The 26,644-nt window shown below is 36.0% G+C and overlaps 1 protein-coding gene across 1 annotated transcript in view; it reads left to right on the forward strand.

The window, feature by feature from the left end:
• Positions 1-26,644, forward strand: part of LOC150087560 (nucleoside diphosphate kinase 6, mitochondrial-like) — a 41,536-nt gene that overhangs the window by 2,593 nt on the left and 12,299 nt on the right. Inside the window, exons 2-4 of the mRNA XM_090372125.1 lie at positions 6,639-6,741; positions 16,974-17,013; positions 26,289-26,372. Of these exons, the coding sequence (XP_090228251.1) occupies positions 6,639-6,741; positions 16,974-17,013; positions 26,289-26,372 (227 nt within the window). The remainder of the gene's footprint in view (positions 1-6,638; positions 6,742-16,973; positions 17,014-26,288; positions 26,373-26,644) is intronic.

Below are 26,644 nucleotides of genomic sequence, written 5' to 3' on the forward strand. Positions count from 1 at the left end.
AAAGCAAGGCTAATGCACAACTCTTGTAGTATTATAAATTGCTTATACAGTTGTTAAGTGACTATGGATTGCGAAACCAATGGTTAATATAGATTGTTACATGGCTAAATTTTGTCTGGGATAATTTGAAGCATAACTGAAAACTAGAATTGCAGGTTTGGATATGGAATTAGTAAATTTTGTTAATTTTTTTAAATTTTTGGAATAATCAGAAGTTGTGTGGTGCCAAATAAGATGAATAAGGTGGGTGCAGCAAACAGGAATGTGTTGGTCAAGAATTTTCCAACATTGAGTGATGTTGACATGACACACTGTGGTGAAGGATCCATCCACTTCACCTTTTTTATTTATTTATTATTTTTTAAGGTCATTTGCAGTGATTACATAATTCAGTTGTTTTAAAACTTCTTGGCAGCTGCATTAACGGTAACACCCAGCAGAACAAAGTTTGATAACACTATCTACTTGTCACAAAATACAACCATTACAACCCTCTTCTCTAGTGGGAGCTTTGAACCTTGATTCAGTGCTCCTAATGTCAAGGCTAGATTATAATGTTCATAGGCCCTAGGCCAGGGGTTGGTTGGCAACCTGCGGCTTGCGAGCTGCATGCCACTCTTTAACTTTTAGCCCACATGTAAGACAAGAGTGGTGGCGATATGAATATAACATTAGTTTCAGCACAAGCCGCAAACACTTCTCAGTTTAGTTTGCATGCACATTGCGAGCATTAATAAATAATATTATTTATTAATGATTATTTATTATTTAAATAATATTTCAAAAAAAAAATATATTTTTTAAATAAAACACCTTCCCACTCTATACAATTTCTTAAAAATCACCCCCCTCTCAGCTTGAGCTGAGGTGTGGCTTTTTGGATTCTTTTTTTTTTTAATTAGATCAAAAATGGCTCTTCACTCAAAAAAGGTTGCTGACCCCTGCCCTAGGCACTTTTATTCTGAAAAGTGGGAAAAGAGTAAAATATTTCTTATAATAAATTATACTGTATTAACACATTGACTGTGAATTACATCTTTTGATGTCATGCAAGTATAAGCAGTTGATCAGAGCAGAAGCACATGCACGTATGAGCATGTATAAATGTATATGACTGTTGTCTCATGCTTATCTTGTTAAACTGACTTGTTTCATAGAGTTAAATGTGCATTCTCCTGTGCAAAACATTTGTACTCACAAATATGTACATTTGAGTTTTATGTAAAGAGAATGCTAGTAAATAGCAGAATAAGTTTGTGGTGTGACATTTCAAGAAAATAGTGAATTTTAAAAAAAGACTAGTGAGCTGTATTTTCAATTTTTCATATTATGATCCTAGAATAATTTATTGCGTTAACTGTGTTTGATGTGATTTAAAATGTCTGATGGATATATGCAAAAATGACGAATCTGGTTATGAAAAAAGAAAAAGCTTTGGGTAAAATGAAGATTCAGCTCCTGATAATAAGTCACACAGAGCAGTTGTCGGTCATTATTTTTTTATGTATCAAAAGATGGCAGAGTACATGAGTGTTTCTTGAAGTTTGTTCCCATTGAAAAGCATGAAGCAAAATATCTTTTTGACATAGTAGCATCTGTTCTTGATAAACATGGAATAGATATTGCAAATCTCATATTAGCAGTGTTGTCAGTCATATGACAACGCTGCTAATATGAGTGGGATGTATTCTGGAGTCCAAGCCAGATTCAAGGAAGTCAGCAAACTGGCAGTATGGGTGACATGTGCTTTACACAGTCTTAATTTAGTAAGGACCACATCTGCAGACAGCTGTTTGGCTGCTGTTAATTTTTTTGACATTTTACAGTCGCTCCAACATTCTTTGCAGCCTCGCCACAAAGATGGTCTAAATTGAGTATGATGGAGAATACAATCTTGGTCAAAAATCTATCAGACACAGGATGGTCATCACATTATGATGCTGCTAGATCATTGAAAAAAATTACAGTAAAATTCATGCAGCACTCGTTGATATCTCAGAATGCGAAGAACAAAAACCGACAGTGGTTCATGAAGCAAAAGCTTTGACAAATAAACTGACTGTCATTTGGGAAGATCTAAAAAACATAGATATAGCGAATAAAGCAATTCAGGAACCTGGAATTGAGTTATACGTAATTGTGAAATTATATAGTGCTCTTCTGGATTATTTGATTGATGTTTGAAATGAAGGCAAATTTGATGATTTTGAAAAAATGGCAATAGAATTCATTCCAAATTCTGATTACAGACAATATGAAGACCAAAAGCAGAAAATAAAGAAACTGTTTCGTGCGGAAATTTGCCTTTAGCCAGCGGGTGGTTGGTTGGTGAAACAGACTTCCATCCCTTGTAGTGGAGGTTGATAGCCTAAATAAGTTTAAGGCTCAGCTGGACAGGTATTTTGAACGAACAGAGGGGTGAAATGGAAGTGGGGGTTTTTTTTTTTTTGGCTGATGCTGCATAAGCTTGCTTTCTTGCATCAAATGCCTCTACTAATGCTAATGTTTGATGAAACACCAGAAGAATTGGTACCAGCAGAACTAAGTGTAAAAGATGCATTTTGAATTCCAAGTTTTTATTGTATTGGAGACACACTAGTCACATAATGAAAAAACGACATGCGGCGTACAGTACATTGAATAATACCCTCAGTTTTCTTAGATAAATCTATGTCAAAAGAAGAAATTCGATCCAAAGCCTCAGCATTGGTCACACCTACTCTTCTGACTTAGAAGTAGACTTCGTTGATGAATTCCTATTGTTTTCAGCACTATACAAGGACAAAATGTCTGTGGCGGAATTAATAAAGGCACAAATAAAAGATAAACTACTTACTAGTTTCCCAAACATACACATAGCTTTAAGAATTTATCTATCCATAATTTGATCGAATGCTGAAGGAGAGTGCTCATTTTTGAAACTTAAGCAGATCAAGAACTGTGTAATGCTCAACTATGAGCCAAGATCACTTATCGTCATTGGCACTTCTATGTATTGTGAATGATGTTACTCGTCATATGGAATTTGAGGACGTTATTAAAGATTTTGCTACAATGAGAAGCTGAAGCAAGAAACTTTTGTAATTTTAAGAAATGTTACAAGCAGTCTATATATTGTAGATTTTGTTTCCTTTTAATTTCAAGTATAATATTGCACTATTTTTAAATCTGAAAACCTTTTCCTCCCTATTCCCCCCCCCTTCCTTTGTAGGTCCTAAAACTGTTGCAGGCCCGAGGCACAGTATTGGAGATTTCCCATTAGGCACAGTGCCTAATGTTTGCATGTTGTTCATATTGCTTTATTTTCGGTTAGTGCATTCAGAAAATGAGAAAAACAGTTGTTTGCTCAAAGCAGCTTTCCATTAGACTGGTAATTTCTGGAGAATTGGTGGTTGACTGATTGAATGTTGTGTAAAGTATGAACTCTGAAATTATAAACTAGCTGATCTTCTTTAACTTTTTTCAGAATTATGAAAAGTAGGGCTTTCTTTTCCTCTCTGGTAGTGCTGTTATCAACAGGATTTAAGGTGGCTAGTAAATGCAGTAGTTTTAATGCTCACAGTATAACAATAAAGTGTAAAATAGTAAACTATTCCACACTTTACCTGCAGGAAAAATAAAAAAAGACTGAGCTTTTTGAAAGACTTCAAAGATGGGCAGCTTACTTAGTGAGATCTGAAAAAAGCACACTCACATAAGGAAGACTTAGAATATGTGGGCTACAGTGTTTAACTAGGCACCTCTGAGAGGAACCTAATTTATGTCTAAGTTTCTGAGAGGAGATAGTAATATGAATGAAAGTGAAATTTTCACTGTTATAAATGATTCCAGAACTAGGAACCATAAATTCAAATTATGGCAGAAGAGGTTTTGACTGGAATTGTGAGAAGTTTTCTTTTAACCAGTTGTTATTTACTGGAATAAGTTACCTGTATGGGTAGTTGAGGATGCATGGGAATATCCAAAGGTTCAACTGGATAGGTACCTATGTGAGGAGAGAACACATAAGTAGTTTAGCCGGATGGATAAAGTGCCTGCCTGGCAACCCAACGGTTGCGGGTTCGATTCCCGCCTTGGGCTTGGTTCAAAAAGTATTGCAAAAACCTTGGGAGGTGCATTATGGCCACAGAAGTCTATGTGCCAACAACTACCAAAAAAAAAAAAAATAATAATAATAAGTACTTTATTATTATTTATTCTATTATTATTATTATATTTTATTATTATTTATTATTTTTTTTTTTTGGTAGGTGTGGCAAAAGCCTGGTGTTTCCTTACACTGGATGGCTTAATACTAAGTTGTCTTTTTATTGCACTTCCTGTAAAAAAAAAAAAAAAAAAAAAATCATCGCTAAAAAGTAAATCTGCTAGTCAGCTAAAAGGTGGCTAAAAGGTGAGAATATTGCTGTGAGAGTATATTTTGGAATTTGCTTGGCCCTCATACAGTAGGTGGTCTGTAGTGACAATTCTTTGACTACATAGTGGTAATTAAAATTGATTATTTTAGCTCTTTGTAGTAAGTAGAATAAAATTTCATTGGTCACTTAACAACAGCGAAGTTTAGAAACTTTATGCTACAGGCTATTGATTGTCAATTGGTTTCAATTTATGAATGTTTGTATGAATCTAAATTGATTGCAGCAGAATGGATCCAATGTTAGTAGAGAGTATCATAAACAATTATAAAACAATAGAGCAGTAATGTAAAACAGTTATTGCGTAAAACAGTTATTCCGTCCAAACATGATTTCGAAAAGGTTGAGTAGAAAACTTGCTTCTTGTGCATGGTAATTGAGCATTCTGGTCTCTTGCCAGTGTCTGTTTATACTCCCACCTCTGTTACAACATGTTGGTTCTATTATATTCTCAGCCAAAGATAAAGCTGATTTACTAGCATGCTACTTTTCTGTTAATTCTTGTATTGATGATGTTTTTCCTTCTGTTTGTAAAAAAAAGCTTGTCTAGTCATTTCCTAGAAATGGCAACAAATTCCTCCTACCCAGTTTTTGGCCCATTGCACTCGTGTACTCTTTCCTAAGTAATGGTAAATCCATCAATTGCAGACTCTTAAATTATCTTAAACTTAAATTGGATCAAGGATCTCAATGTGAATTCCATTAGTGCTGATCCACTGGTGCAGTATAGGCTTTTGTTACTGATCTTTGGGAAAATTTGATAGAAAGGTTTGAAACTCAGGCTGTTGCTCTTGAAATTTCTGTGTTTTTGCCATGTTTGTCATAAGGCTCTTCTAAACAAGCTCCCGTCTTATAGATTGCCAACTATTTTTTGCATTTGGATATCCAGTTTTCCCTCAGACTGCTCTGTCTGTAATTTTTTTCACTAATACTGGTGTGTTTAATGGTTCAGTTCTTTCTCTCATTATTTTCATCTATTAATGACCCTCTTCCACCAAATGAAATCATGTGCGTGTGTGTTGCTGCCTTTTAAGGAGTTGAGTATACCTTGCTGTGGGTATTCCATATATAAATCTTTTTTTTTTTTTCAATACGTACATGTTTCCCCCAACCTGCACTTTTCTATTTTTCATATTGCCTGAAGCAGAATAAGATATTAGTTGCAGTGGGTGATTATGTTAACTGGTTATTCTTTGATGCAATTGTAATATAAATCAGTATGTTTTATATTCATATATATATATATATATATATATATATCAGTTTGGATATGATAACAAGAAAAAATAGTGGACTGATAATTGTTATGTTTTATTTATTTGCTTTGAATTTAATTAACCTAGGCTACATTGTTCAGTAATAATAAATAGAAGTGATAAGCAGTGGAAGATTATGTATAAAAACACGGTAACGTGGCAAGTTACTGACAGTGCTTCTTTGCCAATCCAATCTAGCTATAAGTTCATAATGGTCTAAATAATTATTTCTCAATGACACAAATACAGCTGAATGTAAAGCATGATTTGTGTTATGCATTAAACTGGGTTAGATAATTGGATTGGGGACAAGAAATAAGTTAATAGCAGCCATCTAATGAACAATTAAATGATTACGACAAGGTGCCAGTACTAGGGTTAGGTCATTTCAGTCACACATGACATCAATTTTAAAATATTACTCATGACTTTTGGAGAAGTAATTCCCCAGTTCTTTTTTAATTGTGGTCTTTTCTTTCTGAGCTACTGTAACAGTCATTATTAAGATTAGTGTAATGTGAGAAATGAAAACAACTCCGTTCAGTTTTGACCACAGTGGACTGTTGACTTAGCCGTTAGCAGGCAGACTCCATGCCTTATTGTTCATTGTGCATTATTCATTAGTGTTCATTTTTCTTATAGACTGCAAAAAAATACTCTGAAAGTTGTCTTTAAACTCATTTTGCAGTTTGACATTTATAATTGTTGAATGTTTTATATTTTAAAAATTTATAGAATTTTCCAGTGCCTACACTTACAGGGATATGCATTTTTACTTCCTGTATTGTGCATTATGCTTACTACATTCCAAAACTCATGATTATATGGTACGTGAACTGTTTTTTGAGTTTCTTAAAAATAATTCTATCAGTATTCAAGAAAGTGTGTGTATTTTTCTCTTTAAATAGTTATCATGCTTTAATTTAAATTAATTAATTTAATTTCAATAGTAATTTTTCACTTACAGCGTTTAAGAGAAATTATGTTGGATAATAATTTCTTATTTGTAAATACAAGGATTACTCGAATGACACGAGAGGAATCTGAAAAATTTTATGAAGAACACAAAGGTAAGCTATCATTATTGACTATATAATGAGTTTATTTTAATGTCATTTAGGCCATTATGATTCTAGAAACAGTACACCTGAATGGAAACTCATTTAAGCAGTATAAGAGGTTTCTTTATATTAGTTATAAATTTACAAGGTGTTCTTACACAAGTGGTTTTTTTTTTTTTTTTTCATATGTGGTCTGTTCATATTTAATGTGTTCATTGGCCCAAAATTGTGTGAAATTTGCGGTATTTGCATTTATAGGGTGTTACTAACACTGTGGACATACTTAGTTTTTAAATTGTGCATGCTAGGCATAATGTATTCATGTATGAAGGTGAAATATTGGAAAGCAGGATCTTGGAATTTTGTTCCCCCATATTTGTACTTGACCACAATTGAATGTAGTAGTAGTGGCATGTGATGCAAGAAAACAAGTGTATGAGCTTATGCAGCATCAGCCAAAAAAAAAAAAAAAAAAAAATCACACCATTCCCTCCAAATGCCTGTCCAGTTTCTCCTTAAATTTATTCAACCTATCAACTGCCACAACGACAGATGGAAGTTTGTTTCAGCAAATTTTTTTTTTTTTTTTTTTTACGGAAACCCCAAACACGAAAGGTATCAAAACCTATAGTACTTAGTACCATGTATGGGTTGAAAGAGAAGTAGGAGGGGAATGCTGGAAACTTTGCTCTAGAGACTAAACATTGGTTTCACCACTTCAAGACTCCAATAAGCAAAGTGGTGGTATTGCACCGGTCGATGAGAGTCATCTGCCACATACAATTAACAACCCGCTGGCTAAAGGCAAATTTCCGCACATCTATTCTACATCTGTCCTTTCTTAATTTGAATTTATGCCCCCTTAGGTTCGTAATCTGAACAAGTGGAAGGATCCCATCAGAATTCAGCGTGCTCAACCCATTCAAGTCCTTATACACCTCAATCAGATCACTGCGCAGGTGCCTAGTCTCCAGTCACTGCAATTTGCAGAACTTAAATCTCTCTTGGTAAGAGAATCCCTTCTCTGTACACGCTCAAGCAAATCTACATCCTTCCTAAAATGAGGCCTCCAGACCTGTACGCAGTACTCAAGGTGTGGCCTGACCATGTCCTTATACAGAAGGACAATCGCCTCCTTTTCCCTGCTAGCAAAATTCCTATATATCATTGACAAAACCCCATGACCTGCCCTGGCAGCCTGTCTGCATTGCTCAGAAAACTTCATATCTGACTGCACAATTACTCCCAGGTCTTTTTCATTTTATACCACCTTAAATGTAGAACCACACAGTTGGTACGTTTCTTTGGGGTTGCTTCTACCCATATGCAGTACTTTGCATTTGTCAAGGTTAAACTTCAGTTGCCACTTCTTAGCCCATCTGCCCAAATTATCTAGATCCTGTTGCAGTAGCACACTGCCATTGCTGTCATTAACAACCCTGTCAACCTTTGTATCATCTGCAAACTTCGACATTAAGCCTGATATACCTTCATCAATATCATTGATAACTATACAAAACAACAGTGGACCCAACACCGAACCCTGTGGGACTCCACTAATAACATTAGTCCACGAAGAGCAGCACCCATTGATTACCACCCTCTGTCTTCTCCCACTTAACCATCCTTTTATCCATTGTAGCAACTTACCCTTAATACCATTCTGCTCCAATTTGTACAATAGTCTTCCATGTGCAACAGTGTCAAAAGCTTTCCTGAAATCCAAATATATGATTTCAAAATTATTTTTTGCATCCAGTTCCTTTGTAACCACATCATAGTATCCTATCAAATTTGTTAAACAAGACTTTCCCTTAACAAACCCATGCTGTGTCTGAATTATTGCTGCAGTCTTGTCTAGATGATCCTGCAATGCATCTTTAACCAGCGACTCCACTATTTTACCCGGAACAGAAGTTAAACTAACTGATCTGTAATTACTTGTGTCACCCTTCGATCCCACTTTGTGAATTGGGATACATTTGCACATCTCCAGTCCGTGGGAACCTCCCCCACGTCCAAGGATGCTCTCATAATTATGGCTAATGGTTTGCTTAGTTGCTTTGCTGCCTCCTTTAATATAACTGGATAGATCCCATCCACCCCAGGTGTTTTTCTTATGTTTAACTTCAACAATTTCTCCTCCACTTTGCTCTCAGTTATTACAAAATCATTAAGTATCCTGCTACAATTTGATAACCTTCTGCTATTTTCAGACCTTAATAATTCCTCATGTGTGAATGTAGATGCAAAATACTCATTCAGTTTGTTTGCTATCTGAGCAGGATGATCAACAGTCGAACCATCGATGTCAAGTGGACCAATCAGATTCATCCCCTTCCTTTTAGAGTTTATATAAGTAAAGAAATCCTTGCTGTTTTTCTTAGCATCTTTTGCCAAGGATTTCTCGTAATCTGCCTTCGCCTGCCTAATCTCCTTTGTGATCTGATTACAGACTAACTTATATCTGCCATTGGCTTCTGAGTTGCTTGATAATTTATATGCATCCCATGCATTTTTCTTCTCTGTTAAGAGTCTCATTAGTTCATTTGATAACCATTTACCCCTAAACCTTGAGCAGTATTTCTTAATAGGTATGAAACTTTTAGTAGCATCCACGATTAATTCCTTGAATTCTTCCCACTTAGAATTTACTGTTGATGACATTGTCAGTTGATCCCACTGTACAGAATTTAAAAACTGTCTGAGACCACTGTACTCACCTTTACGGAAGCAAAAACACTTTCCTTACCCCTGATGGTAATTAAATCTTTAAGTAAATACCATATTAGTACACTGTGATCACTGCCACCTAGTGGTTCCTCTATCTACAAATTCTTAATGCACGAATGATCACTGCTTATAACCAGATCAAGAGTATTAACATCTCTGGTTGCCTCTTGAACATGCTGCTGCAGAAAACAATCATCCAATAAATCCACAAAAGTCTGACTAGTGTATGAGTGACCAACCCACAAGGTCCAGTCAATATCTGGGAAGTTAAAATCCCCCATTATAAGTCATTCTGATTTACTAGCCCACTCTATTTCTCTGTACAATTGTTCATTGTACTCATTCGAGTCATTAGGCCCGTTACACACTCCTACTCTTATTTTTGCTTTCACAGTGCTTATGTCACACCAAATTGACTCAACAGTGCACTGTTCATCTATATCAACTGGGTGTACTTCTTTTGATTTTATGTTTTCCTTAATTAACAGCATAACACCTCCTCCCTTTCTATCCTGTCTATCCTTTCTGTACACATTGTACTCCCCAAATTCCAGTTCTGCATTCCTTATATCTGTGTGACACCACGTCTCTGCTATTCCAACAATATCTGCCTTTGATGTCTTGACCAACACTTCAAATTCATCAAATTTATTTACTACTATACTTCTAACATTGGTATACATGCTCCTATTCCCCCCCCCCTCAACACATCCGATATACCTACTATTTCAAGATGACTGCCATCCGTCCCTGAAACACCCAACACCCCTTGCTCCAGGTCGCTACTTATTCTAATAGAAGTTGTGCAAGAATCCCCTTCACCTCTGCCTGCGGCTACTGTTAAACTTTTAGTCCTTGTATCCCCCCCCCAAGCTAGCAGTTTTCCGACCCACCTAACACTGCCTCGATAGCATCAGCAAATATTCTTGCATCCTTTCTATTTAAGTGTATCCCATCCCTGTAGAAGCAGTCTCTCCTGTTAACAAGTACAGACCAGGCTGAAAAAAAATTCTACCCCTTGAGCCGTACACAATTCTTTCCAGGGCCTAATTGATCGACAAGGCTTTCATCATATACTCCCTTCTATCATGTCTGGGCAGAATTGCAGACACTTTCAAATTCAACCCTAATTTCCGGCTTTTTTTCAACAGTGACCTGTACTTATTAAGTAATACTGCCGGTCTCCTACTCTTAATATCATTATTGCCAACGTGTACAACTATATCACCTTTTGAAGTATTCTGGTGTTGAATTATTTGTGAAGACTAATTCCATGAAAGAAATTCAGTGAAGATTTTGTCATCAGTTCCAAATCTGGAATACTCCTCATAGTTCTTTGTTAACTGGTTACTAAATGGCATATGACAGGATTAGTGTGCAAAACCCATCATGTTCTTTTCAAGTATCCTGTGGCATTCCTAAAAAAAAAATAATAATAATAAATAAAGGAGTTGCTGATTCCAGTAATTTGTAGTCCACACAGATCAGTTACACAGCATGCTGCAGCACTTAACTTTTGACAGAAGTGCACGAGCAAGTTCAATAAGTTCCATCCATGTGATATGTGTTCTGTGCAAGAATTGTCAGAATGTGACAATGTTGAACTGCATACAGTTCTTTAGACAATTTTCAGAGTTGGGAAACCAATACTTGAATGTCCTAAATCTTAAGATCATTTTGGATTTGTAAATAAATTTGTTCAAGAAAATTCACACGAAATGCAGTAAGCTTATCTTTATTCAACTAACTTAACCATATGGTGTGGTGTTCCATCCTTTGATGTCATTGACCTCCCTCCCCCTACATTTTCTGAAAATTACTAAAAGAAGAATCTAACAGTTATGGCAGAACCTTAATGTGTTATGATAAAAACCTATTTATTACCCAAATTACATTGTCTGGGCAATCAGAATATTTGTTTTAAACAAGGTGGAGTCACTTCCCACACAGCTGAAGTTTTTATGGAATCAAAATCAGGACTTCTTACTTCTTGACATGGAGACTTCCTAGGCTTCCATGACATCTGACATTCTTTTTGTGTGGGCATGCTTAAAAGTATACTTTATAATCTAACTATGATTCAGGAGTTAAATGAAAATTTGCAAAGAGACAACTGATATTCCTCAATGGATGCTGCAAAGGTAGTGCCTACTTTGTCACATGCAGCACGTGTGTAGCTCGAGGAGGAGGTTACCGTAATGACACTGTCTTTAAGACATAAGGTGTTTAGCTTATATTTTCCAATATTTTTAGTATATAATTTTAAAATGATAATGATTTTATGAGACCTCCTCCCAGTTTACATTGAGCTTTTAATGGTTTTGGCATCTTATCAAATCATTGACAGCAACCTACAAAGACCTGCTTTGATCCCATCATAGGGCAATATCCATAGATGAATTACAGGATGATAAGGGTCTGTTATGGGGACTCTGTTTCTGATTTTATAAAATGGCATTGCTAAGGGTATACAGGTCACAATGTCAAAATTTTTAGTTGATGCAAATATTAGAGTGTAGTTAGCTACTTAAGACTGATCAGAAGTAGCATGTAGTGGTTCAGTGCTATAAAATGCAAAAATTTGTACTTGGAAAATAACAACCCCAAAATTAATTGGAGATTTTCTGCTAGTGATTTATCAAATGGCTACTTGTAGTTGGCTGTAATTCCACTGTATAAGACAATTGTGAGACAAAATTAGTATTGCAAATATGGAGGCCAGGGCTGCAATACAAAAAAAAAGAGGGAATCCAGTTAAATTTTATAAGGCTCTGAGAAGGGATAATAAAATTAATGAAATTTTTACTGCATTAATTGGCAAAGAAGGCCTCCGTAGCCGAGTGGGCAAGAGCGGGAGTGCAGTAGCACACGCTCTTTGAGTAGACCGGGGTTCAAGCCCCTGCCTGCTGAATACGGTCGATCTGCCAACCCGCACTGGACCAGCGTGGCAGATTATGGTCCATTTCCCTCACCATGAATTGTTGAGGAGGCTTCCATCCTGCAGTGGGTTGATAATGGCTGCACTTTACTTTACTTGGCAAAGGAACCAGAGATACAAATTAAAACTAAGGGGAAAGAATTATAGGTGGTATTATAGGAAGTTTTATTTTAATAAGTAAAGCCAGGTGGATCATTACCTAAGGCAGAAGGGAAATGCTGAATATGTATGTGTGATTTGGTGCAGCAAAAGTCTGGCTTCCTTGTATAATATGGTTAACACTAAGTCCAGATAGGCAGTTTTTACAGAAACAGTGAATATTTGTAAAAGAATAAGAGAAGTTTATCTCAATTATGATATGTAGAACACTTCCGTATGATACTCTCCAGAAATTAAAACAAACAACTAAAAAAATCGAAAATCTTACATTATAGTAAAAAATAATTAAATCAATTGAACACAATTAAAAATTAAGTAAAAAATTAATTTAACGAAAAAATTGTAAAATGATTTTCCTTCCTAAAGCTGACAACACTTTTCAACCATATGTTGTGATCACAGGAATGAAAATTACTGAATGGGGGTGACCATAAAACTTAAATAGGGATTATTTGCCTTCGCATGTGACCACGAATCATAGATTAGATATGGCAGGCAAACATTAACAGAATTCTCATGTAATTTAATTTCAATGATTTCTGCAATTAAGTTTTGTATAATTACGTCAGACACTAATTATTTTGGCCTCGTTAAATAAGAAGTGTTTTTGTTAACAGCATGAATGGCTAATTCTGATGCTGCTGAACAAGAAGCACCAACGGAGGCCTCGTATTGATTAACATGAAAATTCAGAGGAAACTGCATACAACCTTGATAAGACTAGTTGCACTCATCTTATAAAGGTTCTACGCAGTTTCTTCTAAATTTTCATGTTAATCAACATGCAGCCTCAGTTTGTGCTTGTTCAGCAGCATCAGAATTAGCCTTTCATGCTGTTAACGAAAAATACTTTATTTAACAAAGCCAAAATACGTAGTATCCGACGTAATTATACAAGACTATTAATTTAAGAAATCGTTGAAATTAAATTACATAATTCTTTTAATGTTTGCCTGCCATATCTAATCTTTGATTCGTGGTCCTTTACGCACACATGTGAAGACAAATAATCTCTGTTTAAGTTTTATGCTCACCCCTATTTTCATTCCTGTGATCACGACATACGGTCAAAAAAAAAAAAGCATTGTCAACTTCAGGAAGGAAAATCGTTTCGCAATTTTTTTGTTAAATTAATTTTTTACTTAATTTTTAATTGTGTTCAATTGATTTAATTATTTTTTACTGTAATGTAAGATTTAATTGTTTTTGTTTTAATTTCTGGAGAGTATCATATTTAGGTAAACTTATCTTATTCTTTTACAAATATTGCTATCACCTTAGAATGTATTGAGCATTATAGCTCTGGTTCATACTATCAGAAATAGTGAATGAAAATCCTTAAGGTGTGCAGCATGGAGACCTTTTGTGTATGAAACCAGAGTTGTACTTGACTATTATTTAGCAAAAATGGAATTCATTTTAACAGAAGGTGCAAGGGTCTTTATTAGTATTGTAGAGGAGGAGATTTTGATGTTAAAGGAACGCTAAGACCAGAAAGAAAGAGGCTAATGGTATGGAAAAAAATGACATTTGCACTCTCCTCAAAACTACCCTGGTGCATTGGCTACCCCGAATGCGGTAACATTGTTGTAAGAGCTTGTTCCGAATTTCATGCGGTTTCTTGCCTAGTTTCCCCGGTTTCCTGGTCTGGTCATTTCGGCAGGACGACCACCCTCCTCCTTTCGCAGCTGGGCTTGGGACCGTCCATGGCGGAGTTGGTTACTGTTGTTTTATATAAACTTATCTGGGATGATAAAAAGGGACTCAAATGCCCTTGACCTGGTTCTTACAGAGGATTTGGACAGTATCAAGAATGTTATAGTGGAGGAACTGATAGTGGATAATCAACACGATGTTATAAAATTGGAAGTGCTCAAAGAAAAGGGTGAGGTTTCCCATTATGGGATGTGGGGGTGGGAGACAACTGTGGCAGATGCTATAATTGGAGAGCACACACACACACACACACACAGTGCGTGTGCAGATTCTCTTTATTAACACTGTAGTTGTTCAGAAAATGCTACAACAGATATTCAAATGTAAAATTCCTAGTACGAAATGCAGCATCATAGGATTTGTTAAGGATGCAGATAATGTAAAGATTCAAGTTGCTCATATGGTTTTATATTCATTTTTAGATGTACTGTATAGTTAATAAATTTGAAGTCCATGTTAAATCAGTGAATGTGTGATATAATAAAAGGTTATTGGAAATTTACTATTTTCTGAGATGCAGAATTTGAATATGATAAGTAAAATGTGTACAAGAAAGGCAGGTATGGGACGAGCGGAGAAAAATGTGTAAAGCGTGCGATGAGCACTGATGTTCCTTATGCATGCGTAATATTGTACTGCATTACTGCCACAGAGTTGTGATTTATGATCATGCCCAGTTGTCTTCTGTATTTTAGCCAGTGTGTGTACACACACACATGATGAGCCAGAACATTATGACTAGTGAGTCATTATGCAAATCGAAGCAACTGCAGGAAAGGCGCCTCCGTAGCCAGGTGGCAGGAGCAGCAGTGCGTAGCACACGCTTCTTGATTAGACCGGGGTTCAAGCCTGTGACCACCAAATACGGAGGATGCTGAAAGGTTAGAGAATGACCACTGCATATCCCCGGAGCAATATGGCCTTAGTTGCTAATGCTCCTAAAAGCCAAATAATAACAACTACAGCGTGTGCGCGCGGGTCGGGACACTGTATAAAAAAACACCTGATACCGAGTTCCGTTAATCAGTGTTACTCTTGTTCTTCAGATGGGAAAGGTAGCAGACTTAAGCGAATTTGATAAAGGCCAAATTGTAATGGCCAGACCACTGGGTCAGAGCAAATATCCGGCATGGCTGGTGGGATGCTCATGGTCAGCCATGGTTAATACCTACTGAAAGTGGTCTGAGGAGGAAAAACCCACAAGCCGCCGGCAAGGTGTTGGATGACCACAGCTCATAGATGCTCAAGGTGAGCGAAGGTTCTCCCGGATGGTATGTGGCAACAGAGAGGCAACTGTGGCACAATTCACCAGTAATTGGAATGCTGGTGATGGGAGTAACGAGTCACAACACAGTGCATCGAACCCTGCCGAAAATGGGGCTCCATAGCCGCAGGCTGCTCAGAATGCCCATGCTAACCATATTTCACCGGAGACAGCACCTGCATTGGGCACGCGAGCATTGAAACTGGACCTTGAGTGATTGGAATAAGGTCGTTTGGTCCGACGAATAACATTTCCTGCTGCACCATGTGGACAGCCAGGTATGTGTGCATTGTTTACCTGGGGAAGTGATGGCACCTGGATGCACCATGGGACGAAAAAAAAACCAGTGGTGGTGGTGTCATGCTTTGGGTGATGTTCTGCTGGTATATCCTGAGTCCATTCATCCATGTGCCGGGCACTCTGACGTCTACTACCTACCTAAACATCATTGCTGACCAGGTACACCCTTTCATGGCAACAGTCTTCCCCTCTGGCGGTGCCATCTTTCAGCAGGATAATGTGCCATGCCACACCACCCAGATTTTTCGAGACTGGTTTGCGGAACATGAGGAAGACTGCCAGGTATTGCTCTTGCCTCCAAATTCCTCGGACATCAATCCCATCGAGCATCTGTGGTTTGTGTTGGAACAGCAACTTCGATCTGCAACATCTCAACCATGGACCTTACAGGATTTAAAAGATCTGCTGGTTATGTGTTGGTACCAGATACCACAGGACACATTTAGAAATCTTGTAGCGTTCATGCCTTGCAGGGTATGAGCTGTTTTGGCTGCATGTGGACTAACATCATATTAGGTTGGTGGTCATTTCAATAGACTATTCAGTACTCTCCAGTATTTCTGCCACATCATTACCCTAACAGAAGAATGAACATTTCTCTGTAATAATTTTTTGTGGTATTTATTATACTCTGTTTTTACTTGGGAAATCATTTGTAGGAGTACACTTTAGTTTTCATTTTAAAGCTTGTTTAGAGCTTGCATACCAAAGATTTTTAAAGCTTGCTAAAATTAAAGCTTATTAAAGATTTATAACACACTTCAATTCCATTTCTTTTGATACAGTATAAAGAATGGTTTGCTTCTGCAAATTCAGATTTCTTATCTGTATCCAGTTTATTGAAAATATAGAACTTAGGATTTTACTGTATTAATTAGATAGGATTTGAATGTGCAGATTGAGTTTAATAGGTTAAAATATAATTACTGCTATTAATGCAATAAATGAGCATTAACAGAAGAGATTTTAAGGAATATCTTGAAAGTACCATCATGTATTTATTGATATGGTTTAATAAGAAGTGGTCTTGAATTGACTTCTACTTCACACTTTTATTCTACAGTTGTCCAAATTTACTTTAGAATGTTATCAGCTGCAATTTTCTTAATAAAGTTCTTTTGCATCTTATAGGTAAATTCTTCTATGAAAGGCTGGTTTCCTTTATGTGCAGGTAAATTAATATTTATGATCAGTGAAAAATTGAATATGTGGAGAATGCAAAATTGATTGCTGAATTGCTGCTAGAAACAAAATATTTTCTCTTAATTTATGTTACTTAAAGAAATTTATGCATTTTCACTGATTATTGTTAATGTACTTCTTGATGTTTGAACTTCATTTTGCTGGTTTACAAAATAGCTTAACTTCCCAGTAACAGAAGTAACAGTTTACGCTCTTTTGTAATTTCACAAAATCTTATAAGCAGCCAAAATAAGTAGATGGGATGTACCCTGACCTAGATAGAACATCAGTAGGAAGATACCATTTTTAATATAAGTTGTCTACATATTCAATAACTAACGTGAAATTTCATTCCTGTAGGTGATCGTACACCAGGGGTGGAGCCCAGAATCTGAGGAAGGACGCTATGGTTGACAAAGTGGAATATCGAGCAGCGATCAAGTTCCTGCATTTGCAGGGCAAGAAAGCTCAGGAAATTGACGAAGAAATGAAAGCTGTGTATGGGCAGAATTGTCCATCCTATGACACAGTGGAAAAGGGAGCACCAGTACAGTCGTACAAGTGTCTTTGAGCCAAGAGAAGAAAGGCCATCCACAGACAGTGAGATGATTGCAAAGGTTGAGCAGCTGGTCCCGAGTGACAGACTTGTGACAATTGATTTCATCGCAAATGCAGTGGGAATTATTTACGGGTCTGCCCACAGCATTTTACATGACCATCTGCACATGTCTAAGGTCTCTGCACGATCGGTTCCAAGATTGCTGGCAGAAGCAATTTCAAATGTAGCGTTCTCGTCAACCATTGGATTTGTGTAATGCGAATGTTGAGAACTCTTTTGATTAGTTGGTGACAAATGATGAATGCTGAGTGTACCAGTATGATCCGGAGATTAAACATATGCCAAAGCAGTCGAAGCACACCTCCTCCCCATCTCCTAAAAAGGCAAAGACGACTCCATCTGCGAAGAAGGTGATGTTGTCTGTGTTTTGGGACAGAAAAGGGATTATCCTGACGAGATTACCTACCTCGTGGTTCCACACTTACTGGAGAATACTATAGAAATTTTTTGATAAAGTTATGCAATGCTTTGAAGGTGAAAAGGCGTGGAATGTTAACCAAAGGTGTCAGTTTTCTGTCAGACAATGCACCAGCTCACATGGCCATTGCCACCACCAACTTTGTTGCCCAGTGCAGCTTTGAACTACTGCAGCACCCACCCTATTATCCTGACCTAGCACAGTCAGCCCTCTTCTTGTTTCGAGAAATGAAGAAAACATTGCGTGGATACTGCTTCGATTCATCTCAGTAAGTCATCAATGAAGTGGAATCGTGGTTTCAGGCAAAAAGTGCAGACTTCTATGATCAAGGCATTAAACAACCGATCCATAGATGGAAGAAATGTGTTACAAATGTGTTACTATACATGGAGAGTACATAGAAAAGGATTAAAGGTCCTGTGAAGTTCCACCTTTCTAGAGCTATTATTTCTAGGTAAAGGTACGAACCTTTTGATACCCCATCATATCTTGTTTTAATTTTTTGCTGTGTAGTGACCACCATTTTGCAAATAAATTGCATTGGCATGTCAATAATGTATTGCACTTGCTGTTTGATATGTTCATTTGTGTGATGTTTGAAATGCAGTGATTGTATGAATTTTGTTGTCTTGTGGTCTTTTGATAAGAAGGGACTCAATGGTCATACTATTCTATTTAAAACTGGTTTTCATTGTATTCGCTCCTCATAGGGCTTATCTATTCTACATTTTATTTCTTTTTATTTGTCATAATCAATTTTAACACACACACACACACTTGCACAGGAATAGTTGAGTAAAGCAATACTTGCTTGTTGTTTTAATCATGTTATCTATTTATAGATTGTTTGTTAAGTAAGATATAACTTTGTAAACAGTTTGTTTTGAAACTGAATACTGAAAATGAATAATACTTAACTGTTTATTTCATTTATTAGAAGTATGTGCAAACTTGTTGCCAAGCTTATTTGCTTGTATCTTTGATACTGTTGTCTTCATTATCTATTTTAGTTGATTATTTATGTGTATGCTAAGTATTTGAAATATAAACATTTTTAGCTTTATAAATAAGCTCAATGTTTTGAAACTGAATATAGTGTAGCACTATATTTGGAACATGGTTTTCACCATCTTCTGTTGACATCCCAAGAGGATGGGTGGAGACATCCTCTTTTCTTTTGTAATCAGCTGTTTTTGTTTTTTTCTCTTATGACTATTCAGTCCTAATACATTTATTTTCTGTAAAAATAGTTCTTACCTTAAAATTAGTACCCTAAATTTATTGTTAACTAAATAAAATGTTGTATGTTATTAACTTAAATTTATATTAGTTTTAAATATTATTATTATAATCATTCTGTTTATCTTCACCTTTTTAAATAAAATTCTCAATTAAGTCAAATCTTTATAAATAATCTTAATGTGCCAAAAATTATCTTAGACTTTTATTCAAACACCTCTCGTTCATTTCAGAAATATATCTGGTCTCTGTTCCAATCTCAGTGATGTCCATTTTTACTTAGTCTGCCAAGCTTCACTTACTTTTTCTGACAGAATACCAATTTTCGGTTGATTCAACTACTGCTCGTCTCAGTTATCCTAATTGTTTGCTGTATGGTTCCTTTCAATCTTCTCTGGCTTAAAATCTGTCTGCCATCTTTCTGTCAGATTCATCTTTTGCTTCTGTCATTATCCACTAATCACTTGAACTTTGACTTCTTTTCTTTGGAACTTTACTTTCTCCAGTCAAACTGCTGTAACAGTGAGATCATTTTCCTTGGCAATTTTAATGTTAACAACTCCTGCTGGATTCAGTTTTCTAGTTGCTTGGAATTGAACTTTTGCAATTACTAATGAACTAGCACAGGTGGTTTGTTTACCTACCAAATATCCAAGAATCCTAACCTCACAGCAAACACTCTTGATCCTTTTCTGACAAAAAACCCATCCAAGTACATGGTTGAGGTCAGTTGTCCTTAGGGCACCTTAGATTATGACTTTTTGATAGTCTTTTCTCCAATGGAGCCTTTCTCTCATTCTCATCCTTGTGTTTTCCATTACAAGAATGAAATATGGGATAACCTGTGAGATTTCTATTCTTCTTTTCTTTGGTTGGATTACTGTTTTAAATCATCTGATTCAGTGTTTGCTCAGATCATGTCAGTGAAATTATTCTTGTAGGGATGAAATCCTTTATTCCACACTCCACCCTAAAATGTTCTGTTATCCTTGGTTTTTCCAATAAATGTGTTAAAGCTGTTCAAGATGAGAATGTTACACATTGCATTTGACTTGCATCCAAATCTTCAGGTTCATTTGCTGCCTACACAAAAGCTTTGAACAATTGTAAAGCAGTTATTAACGAGTCCAACCTAGATTTTGAACAGGCTAAGAGAAAAACCTTGTTTCTTGTCCAAATGATAATCGGTAATATTGTCCAAACTGGTCTTTTGCCAAAGCTATTGGCTAAAACTTATAAATAAATAAGCACCCATCATATAGATTGCTGACATTTTTCTGTAATTGGATATCCAGTTTTCTCTCTGATTGCTCATTGATGGAGATAGTAGTGGCTCTTTGTCTTCTAACTTCTTCACTAATGCTGCTGTTCCCTAAAGTTAATTTATTTTCCACTCTTCTAGTATATTAATGATCTCCTTCCACTGACTGTAAATCCTTTGTATAGTTTTTTTTCTGATGATAGCACTTTGCATTCCACCTTCCTTCCAGTTTGATAAGCCTTGACCTGCACAAAAGCTTCAACTTTTCAGTTATTCACTACTAGTTCCTTAAATGCTGGTGTCCAGGTAATTCTCCAGTGGATCAAAGATAACTTAGTTAATTTCAATTCTTCTAAAACTCAGTCCTGCCTTATATCTCACAAAAAGGATTATTCTGCTTCTGTGCTTATCTTTGATGACATTCATTGATTTATACAAGATTGCCTATCTCTGTTAGAAATTACTCTGACATAATCCCTTGGCATGAGCATATCACAAATATTGCTTCCTCTGCATCTAAAAAAAAACTGGGTTTTTCTCTTTCATTATCAGTCTTACTTTTCTTCTAAATAGCTACTCATGGTGCAGATCTTGAATCTGCCCTATCATGGAATATTGCTCTCCCATCTAGGGTAGTGTTCCTATAATCTCTCTCTCAGGCTTCTAGCCTCCTTTCAAAAGGAGGTAGGTGCCTCCTTAGCCAGGTGGGAAGGAGCAACAGTGCGTAGCACACGCTTCTTGATTAGACCGGGGTTCGAGCCCGTCACCACCAAATACGGAGGATGCGGAAAGGTCAGGGAATGACCACCACATATCCCGGAGCAATATGGCCTTAGTTGCTAATGCTCCTAAAAACCAAATAAACAAACAATCAAAAGGAGGTAGCTAGGTTAATTAATAATAAACTTCTTTATTGCTGGTAAGTACAGTACATGTACTAGGAACAATAATTCTCATCACGGTGACATGGCCGGGAGTTTTACATTATAAAAGAGGGTCATTACAGCTATAATAACCCTCTTTCAAAGTCTTTAAAATCTCTGTCTGGCAGACATTCTGTTACTGTTACATGCCATTCCCATAGATATTTCTGTGGGCACTGTTCTTCTGTGTTGGTTTTTATAATTCCACCTCTCCCTTCCAAACCAGTCAGCATCCTTTTGCTGACCAACTTCAAAAAAAAAAAAAAAAAAACCTTTTCTAGTTTGCTGATTTCTGTGTGTTTTTTGTTTTAGCTAGCACATGTGGTCTTTGTAATACAAATGCTAATAATAATAATATCATTACAAATTAAGATTCTTTAATTACAAAACATATGGAACTGATTGCACTTATAATTGTTAACAGTTTTATGGTTTAAATCCAATACAATTTATACCCAGTTAAAACAATTCAGTACATTGTAAAAAATATGTACAATTTAAAAATGTGCAGAAGATTTTCTTTGGTATACATTTGTTCAGAATATTGCATTATAACAACCAGCAGTACACTGCCAATATCAGATTGGAAAAATATTGTTCTCTATGCCTATGGGACAGTTCCCTGTCCTATAGGCATAGAGAACAACAATATTTTGTGAACCCTTCTTGCATTCCCATTAATGTGCCAATGACTTTGAAATCACTGCAAATATTCCATTGATGGGTGCTTAATTGCTTGAAGTACTGTCTTCATGTTATAGTGTGTACTGAATTGCTTTGAATAGTGTCTTTATGTTTTTAGATGAACAGAGTGGGCAGTGGGGATGAATAATTTTAAGTTCCTGTCATGCAAGAGAACAGCTTTCAAACTTCACCGAGTTGATGAAGAGGGGCCATTTAGATGCCAGGTGTACTTGTGACAATTCCCTAAAAACTCCATTGATATCATGGGAATAGCAAAGCAGACCATTTACTGTAAACAGTATTAGCAAAATTTTTTTTTTTTTTTTTTTATATTGAGATGCTTTGTTCTTAACAAAGTGTTTTTGCCTAGTCTTGAGGCAAGAAGTTTGGCTTTATCTTTGGAGACAGCTAGATTTCCAATAAGGTAATTCAGCTGAAATATGTTCACTGAAATATATAAAGGGATGATTGAGTGGGCGACGGCAGAGAGTGGTAATAAATGGACACTGCTCTATGTGAACCAATGTTATTAGTGGAGTTCCCCAGAGTCCGGTGCTGGACCCATTGTTGTTTTGTGTATTTACTAATGATATCAATGAAGGTATATCAGACTTAATGTCCAAGTTTGCAGTGATACAAAGGTTGGAAGGGTTGTTAATGATAGTAAAGACAGTATACTACTGCAACAGGATCTAGAAAAGTTAGGTAGATGGGCTGAGAAGTAGCAACTGAAGTTTAATGACAAATGAAAATTACTGCATATGAGTAGCAGTAACCCAAGAGAAATGTACCAACTTGTGTTACTGCACTCAGGGAGGTGGAGAATGAACAAGACCTGGGGTAATTGTGCAGTCGGATATGAAGTTCTCTGAGCAGTGTAGATGAGCTGCCAGAGCAGGTAATGGAGTTTTGTCAATGAAATATAGGAATTATGCTAGCAGAGACAAGGAGGTGATTAAACTTTTATATAAGGCAATGGCCTCCGTAGGCGAGTGGGCAGGAGCGGGAGTGCAGTAGCACACGGTCTTTGAATGGACCGGGGTTCAAACCCCTGACTGCTGAATACAGTCTATCTGCCAACCCGCACTGGACCAGCGTGGCAGATTATGGTCCATTTCCCTCAACATGAATTGTTGAGGAGGCTTCCATCCTGCAGTGGGTTGATAATGGCTGCACTTTACTTTATAAGGCAATGGTCAGGCCACACCTTGAGTGCTACATACAGGTGTGGAGGTCTCATTTTAGGAAGGATGTAGAGTTGCTAGAATGAGTACAGAGAAGGGCAACAAGATTAGTGAGAGGAACAAAGGGGTTCTCTTACCAGGAGAGGCTTAAATTCTGTAAGTTGCAGCAGCATCTGGAGACTAGGCACCTGTGAGGTGATCTGATTGAGGTGTACAAGGCTTTGAATGGTTTGAGCAGGCTCAATGCTGATGGAGTATTTCCACTTGCTGAGATTAAGAATCTGAGGGGGCAAAGATTCAAGTTAAAGAAAGACAGTTGTAGAATAGATATGTAGAAGTTTGCCTTTAGCCAGCGAGTAGTTGATTGCTGGAACAGACTTCCATCTGTTGTTGTGGCTGTTGATAGCTTAAATAAATTTAAGGCTGAACTAGACAAACATTTGGAGTGACTGGATGGGCGAAATGGAAAGTTTTTTTTTTTTTTTTTTTTTTTGCCAATGCTCTATAAGCTTGCTTTTTTGTATTATATGCCCCAACTAATGCTAACTCATCTTGGGTAAACAGCTTCAGTTGTAATGTCTCTTCATTGGGTGTGTTCTCCTGATCAGCTGAAATTCTTTTGTTTCCACCAATTGCACCTTCATTACTTTCCATTTAGTCTTCTAAAGAATGTAGTCCATGCTGTGGAGGTACTAGAATTAACATATTGTCATCATGAGTAATTCGTCTCATTGCTGAATCCCAGATAATCAATAAAAATATTACTTGGATAAACAATGTCTTGTACTTAATTTTAACTGAGAATCCAGTTATATTCATATTGCAAAAGTAACAATCACCACCATAATCAGTTGGCTTCCTCCATATTGTGGGTATGGTATAAACTGCACTGACTTTTTCTTTTTGTTCAACCAGTCACACAATCCATTCAAATAACATGGTACCTACACTTTATTCTGGTCACCTAGAGGGCAGCCATAGTATAGCTTAGGAAAGAGCTGCATACCATGATGGTAATTCACCTAATCTTACCTGAAGCAACTTATAATTAAATTATGAAATAACATGGATATAGATATATTCAAACAACTATATAAATATGAATGTATAAACAATAATAATAAAAAACAGATTTGGGCTCTGCATTCAAAAATCTATCTAGTCTAACCTCCCCCCAATGAAAAATACTTGGTGACCTGTGTTGTTATTATTATGGAATTAAGCAATAAAGTTCTTTCACACTCCCCCCCCCCCCCAAATGTATACTGAAACTGTTTTGAACTTCTTGTAAACCATCATGGAAGTTTTGGCTTGTAATCTGTGCCAAAATTTTGTTGCTGATTTTGAAGAAGTAATTCATATTGCTTCTAGGAATATTTGGCTGCCACTTTACATGACCTGAAATATCTTCATGGAGGCACATTTGACACTTGAGCATTTCCAAAGAGTATAAAGACCATCCTTATGAAATTGCAAAGTGACTAATGTGAATGTCTAGTCATTCACTTTTGGTTCCTGTGCAGAAGTACCAGAGCTTTTATGAAAGATCTAATGCTGCTTCTGCCATCTAATGTATGAGTAAAGTACTTAAATTATTTGGTAGAACATTGATGATACTGCCCAATTTCCAACAAATGTTTACACTTCCTTTAAAGTGTTTTTATCATGCATATAAAATATCCCATGTGAAAATCAATAGAGTTCACCAAACCTGATTCTAATATTTTTATTTTATTTGTAGCTTCATTAATGCTTATTTAACTGGACATGTATAATAGCATTAAATAGTTGAATATTAAGAAAAAATTAATTTTTTCTTAATATTCAAATTTCTTAATTTGATTTATCAGATAAAGATTATAATAAAAAAAAAATTGTAAAATTTATTAAACATGCTAATCATTATAAGAAAAAAATTATATTGATAGGCTCATAGAATTTGTAATGGTTTTTCATTAAAATAGTAAAATCATAACTAAAATTTTTAGTGTGTTTTTCTAACAGCATTCTTCTCAAACTCGATCAGAACTGTGTAGATTCCCAAACATAATGAAAATTCAATAAATTTCTCTGCTTGTAATTTTCATATTACTTATATAAGGCTTACCAGTTGTTCTTTTGTTGCATTTACTGATATGTTGAAGAAGCGAGTACCATTTTAAGGAGTTTAATTTCGCTCTGATTCATAAAAATTGATTATTTTTAAATTTTCATTGTGTATGTAGTTCATGCTCAAGTCTCCAGCAATTCACCCTTTTTATAATCTGAGGGATTACTTCCAGTGCAGTTTGCATATACCTCAATATGTTTTAGTTTATGGAAGATATTAATCATAGATTTAACGAAGCATACATTTTCATCTCTGCTCACACTGGGCATTGCATATCTCAATATTTTCAGTTTTAATGGTATCTTCCCTCCTCATGTGCATTGTCTCCAAGTCATATGAAAGAATCCACTTTCTCTTCTAGCTGTCTTAGAGGCACATTTAGGATAGCTCTCCTAATTCAATATATGCATGAATTCTGAAGTTGCAAAACAGCAAAATTATTGGGATTCTCTTTATAGGAGTTTGAGTTTCATAGGAAACTGCACTCCTGAGAGATACTGTTCTGCCTACTCATGGTGATGTGATATCCCACTGAGTACCTGTCTCTGTTAGTCTTCTCTGCAAGTTTATTCTACTTCCTCAACCTGTGCAGCATGAAATTGTTTTTTTGAGTGCAAACTTGTATAGTTGTGAAAATAGTTACTTTACATTTTCTGTTCAAGTTATATAACAATTTTCACGAGTAAGAATCCCTTCATTAATGCACCTTATAACTACTTTTATCAATATTAATTTCATAGTTTATAGATAACCACATTCTCTATTATCATTCTAGTTATGTTAAAATTATTATTTATCATAATGTTAAATTATTTTATTGTTTCAGTGGACTCAGTTCTGTGCATGTCCTGGCTAGAGAAAATGCTATTCAGCATTGGAGAAAATTAATGGGACCAACTCAAGTATTTAAGTAAGAATGAATCTGATTTTTCTACAAGTAACCAAAATCTGTTTATGCATTTTAAATTGATATTAATCCATTAGTTTTTAATTTCAGTTTACAACTTATATCACAAGCAATCAGTTATCATTCTGCATCAATTTAGAATCAATTTAAAATGTGTAATTTTCCTACATATAACATGCATTAATTACTTATTATATTAAGATGTTAAATTTGAACTTTAAAATTAGACTGCTGTAAATAATTTTGTGTAACTGCTGAAATCCTTGGAAGGTTTT

This window comes from Mastigoproctus giganteus, chromosome 4, assembly GCF_048544385.1.
Source record: "Mastigoproctus giganteus isolate SK-2022 chromosome 4, ASM4854438v1, whole genome shotgun sequence".
NCBI lineage: Eukaryota > Metazoa > Arthropoda > Arachnida > Uropygi > Thelyphonidae > Mastigoproctus > Mastigoproctus giganteus.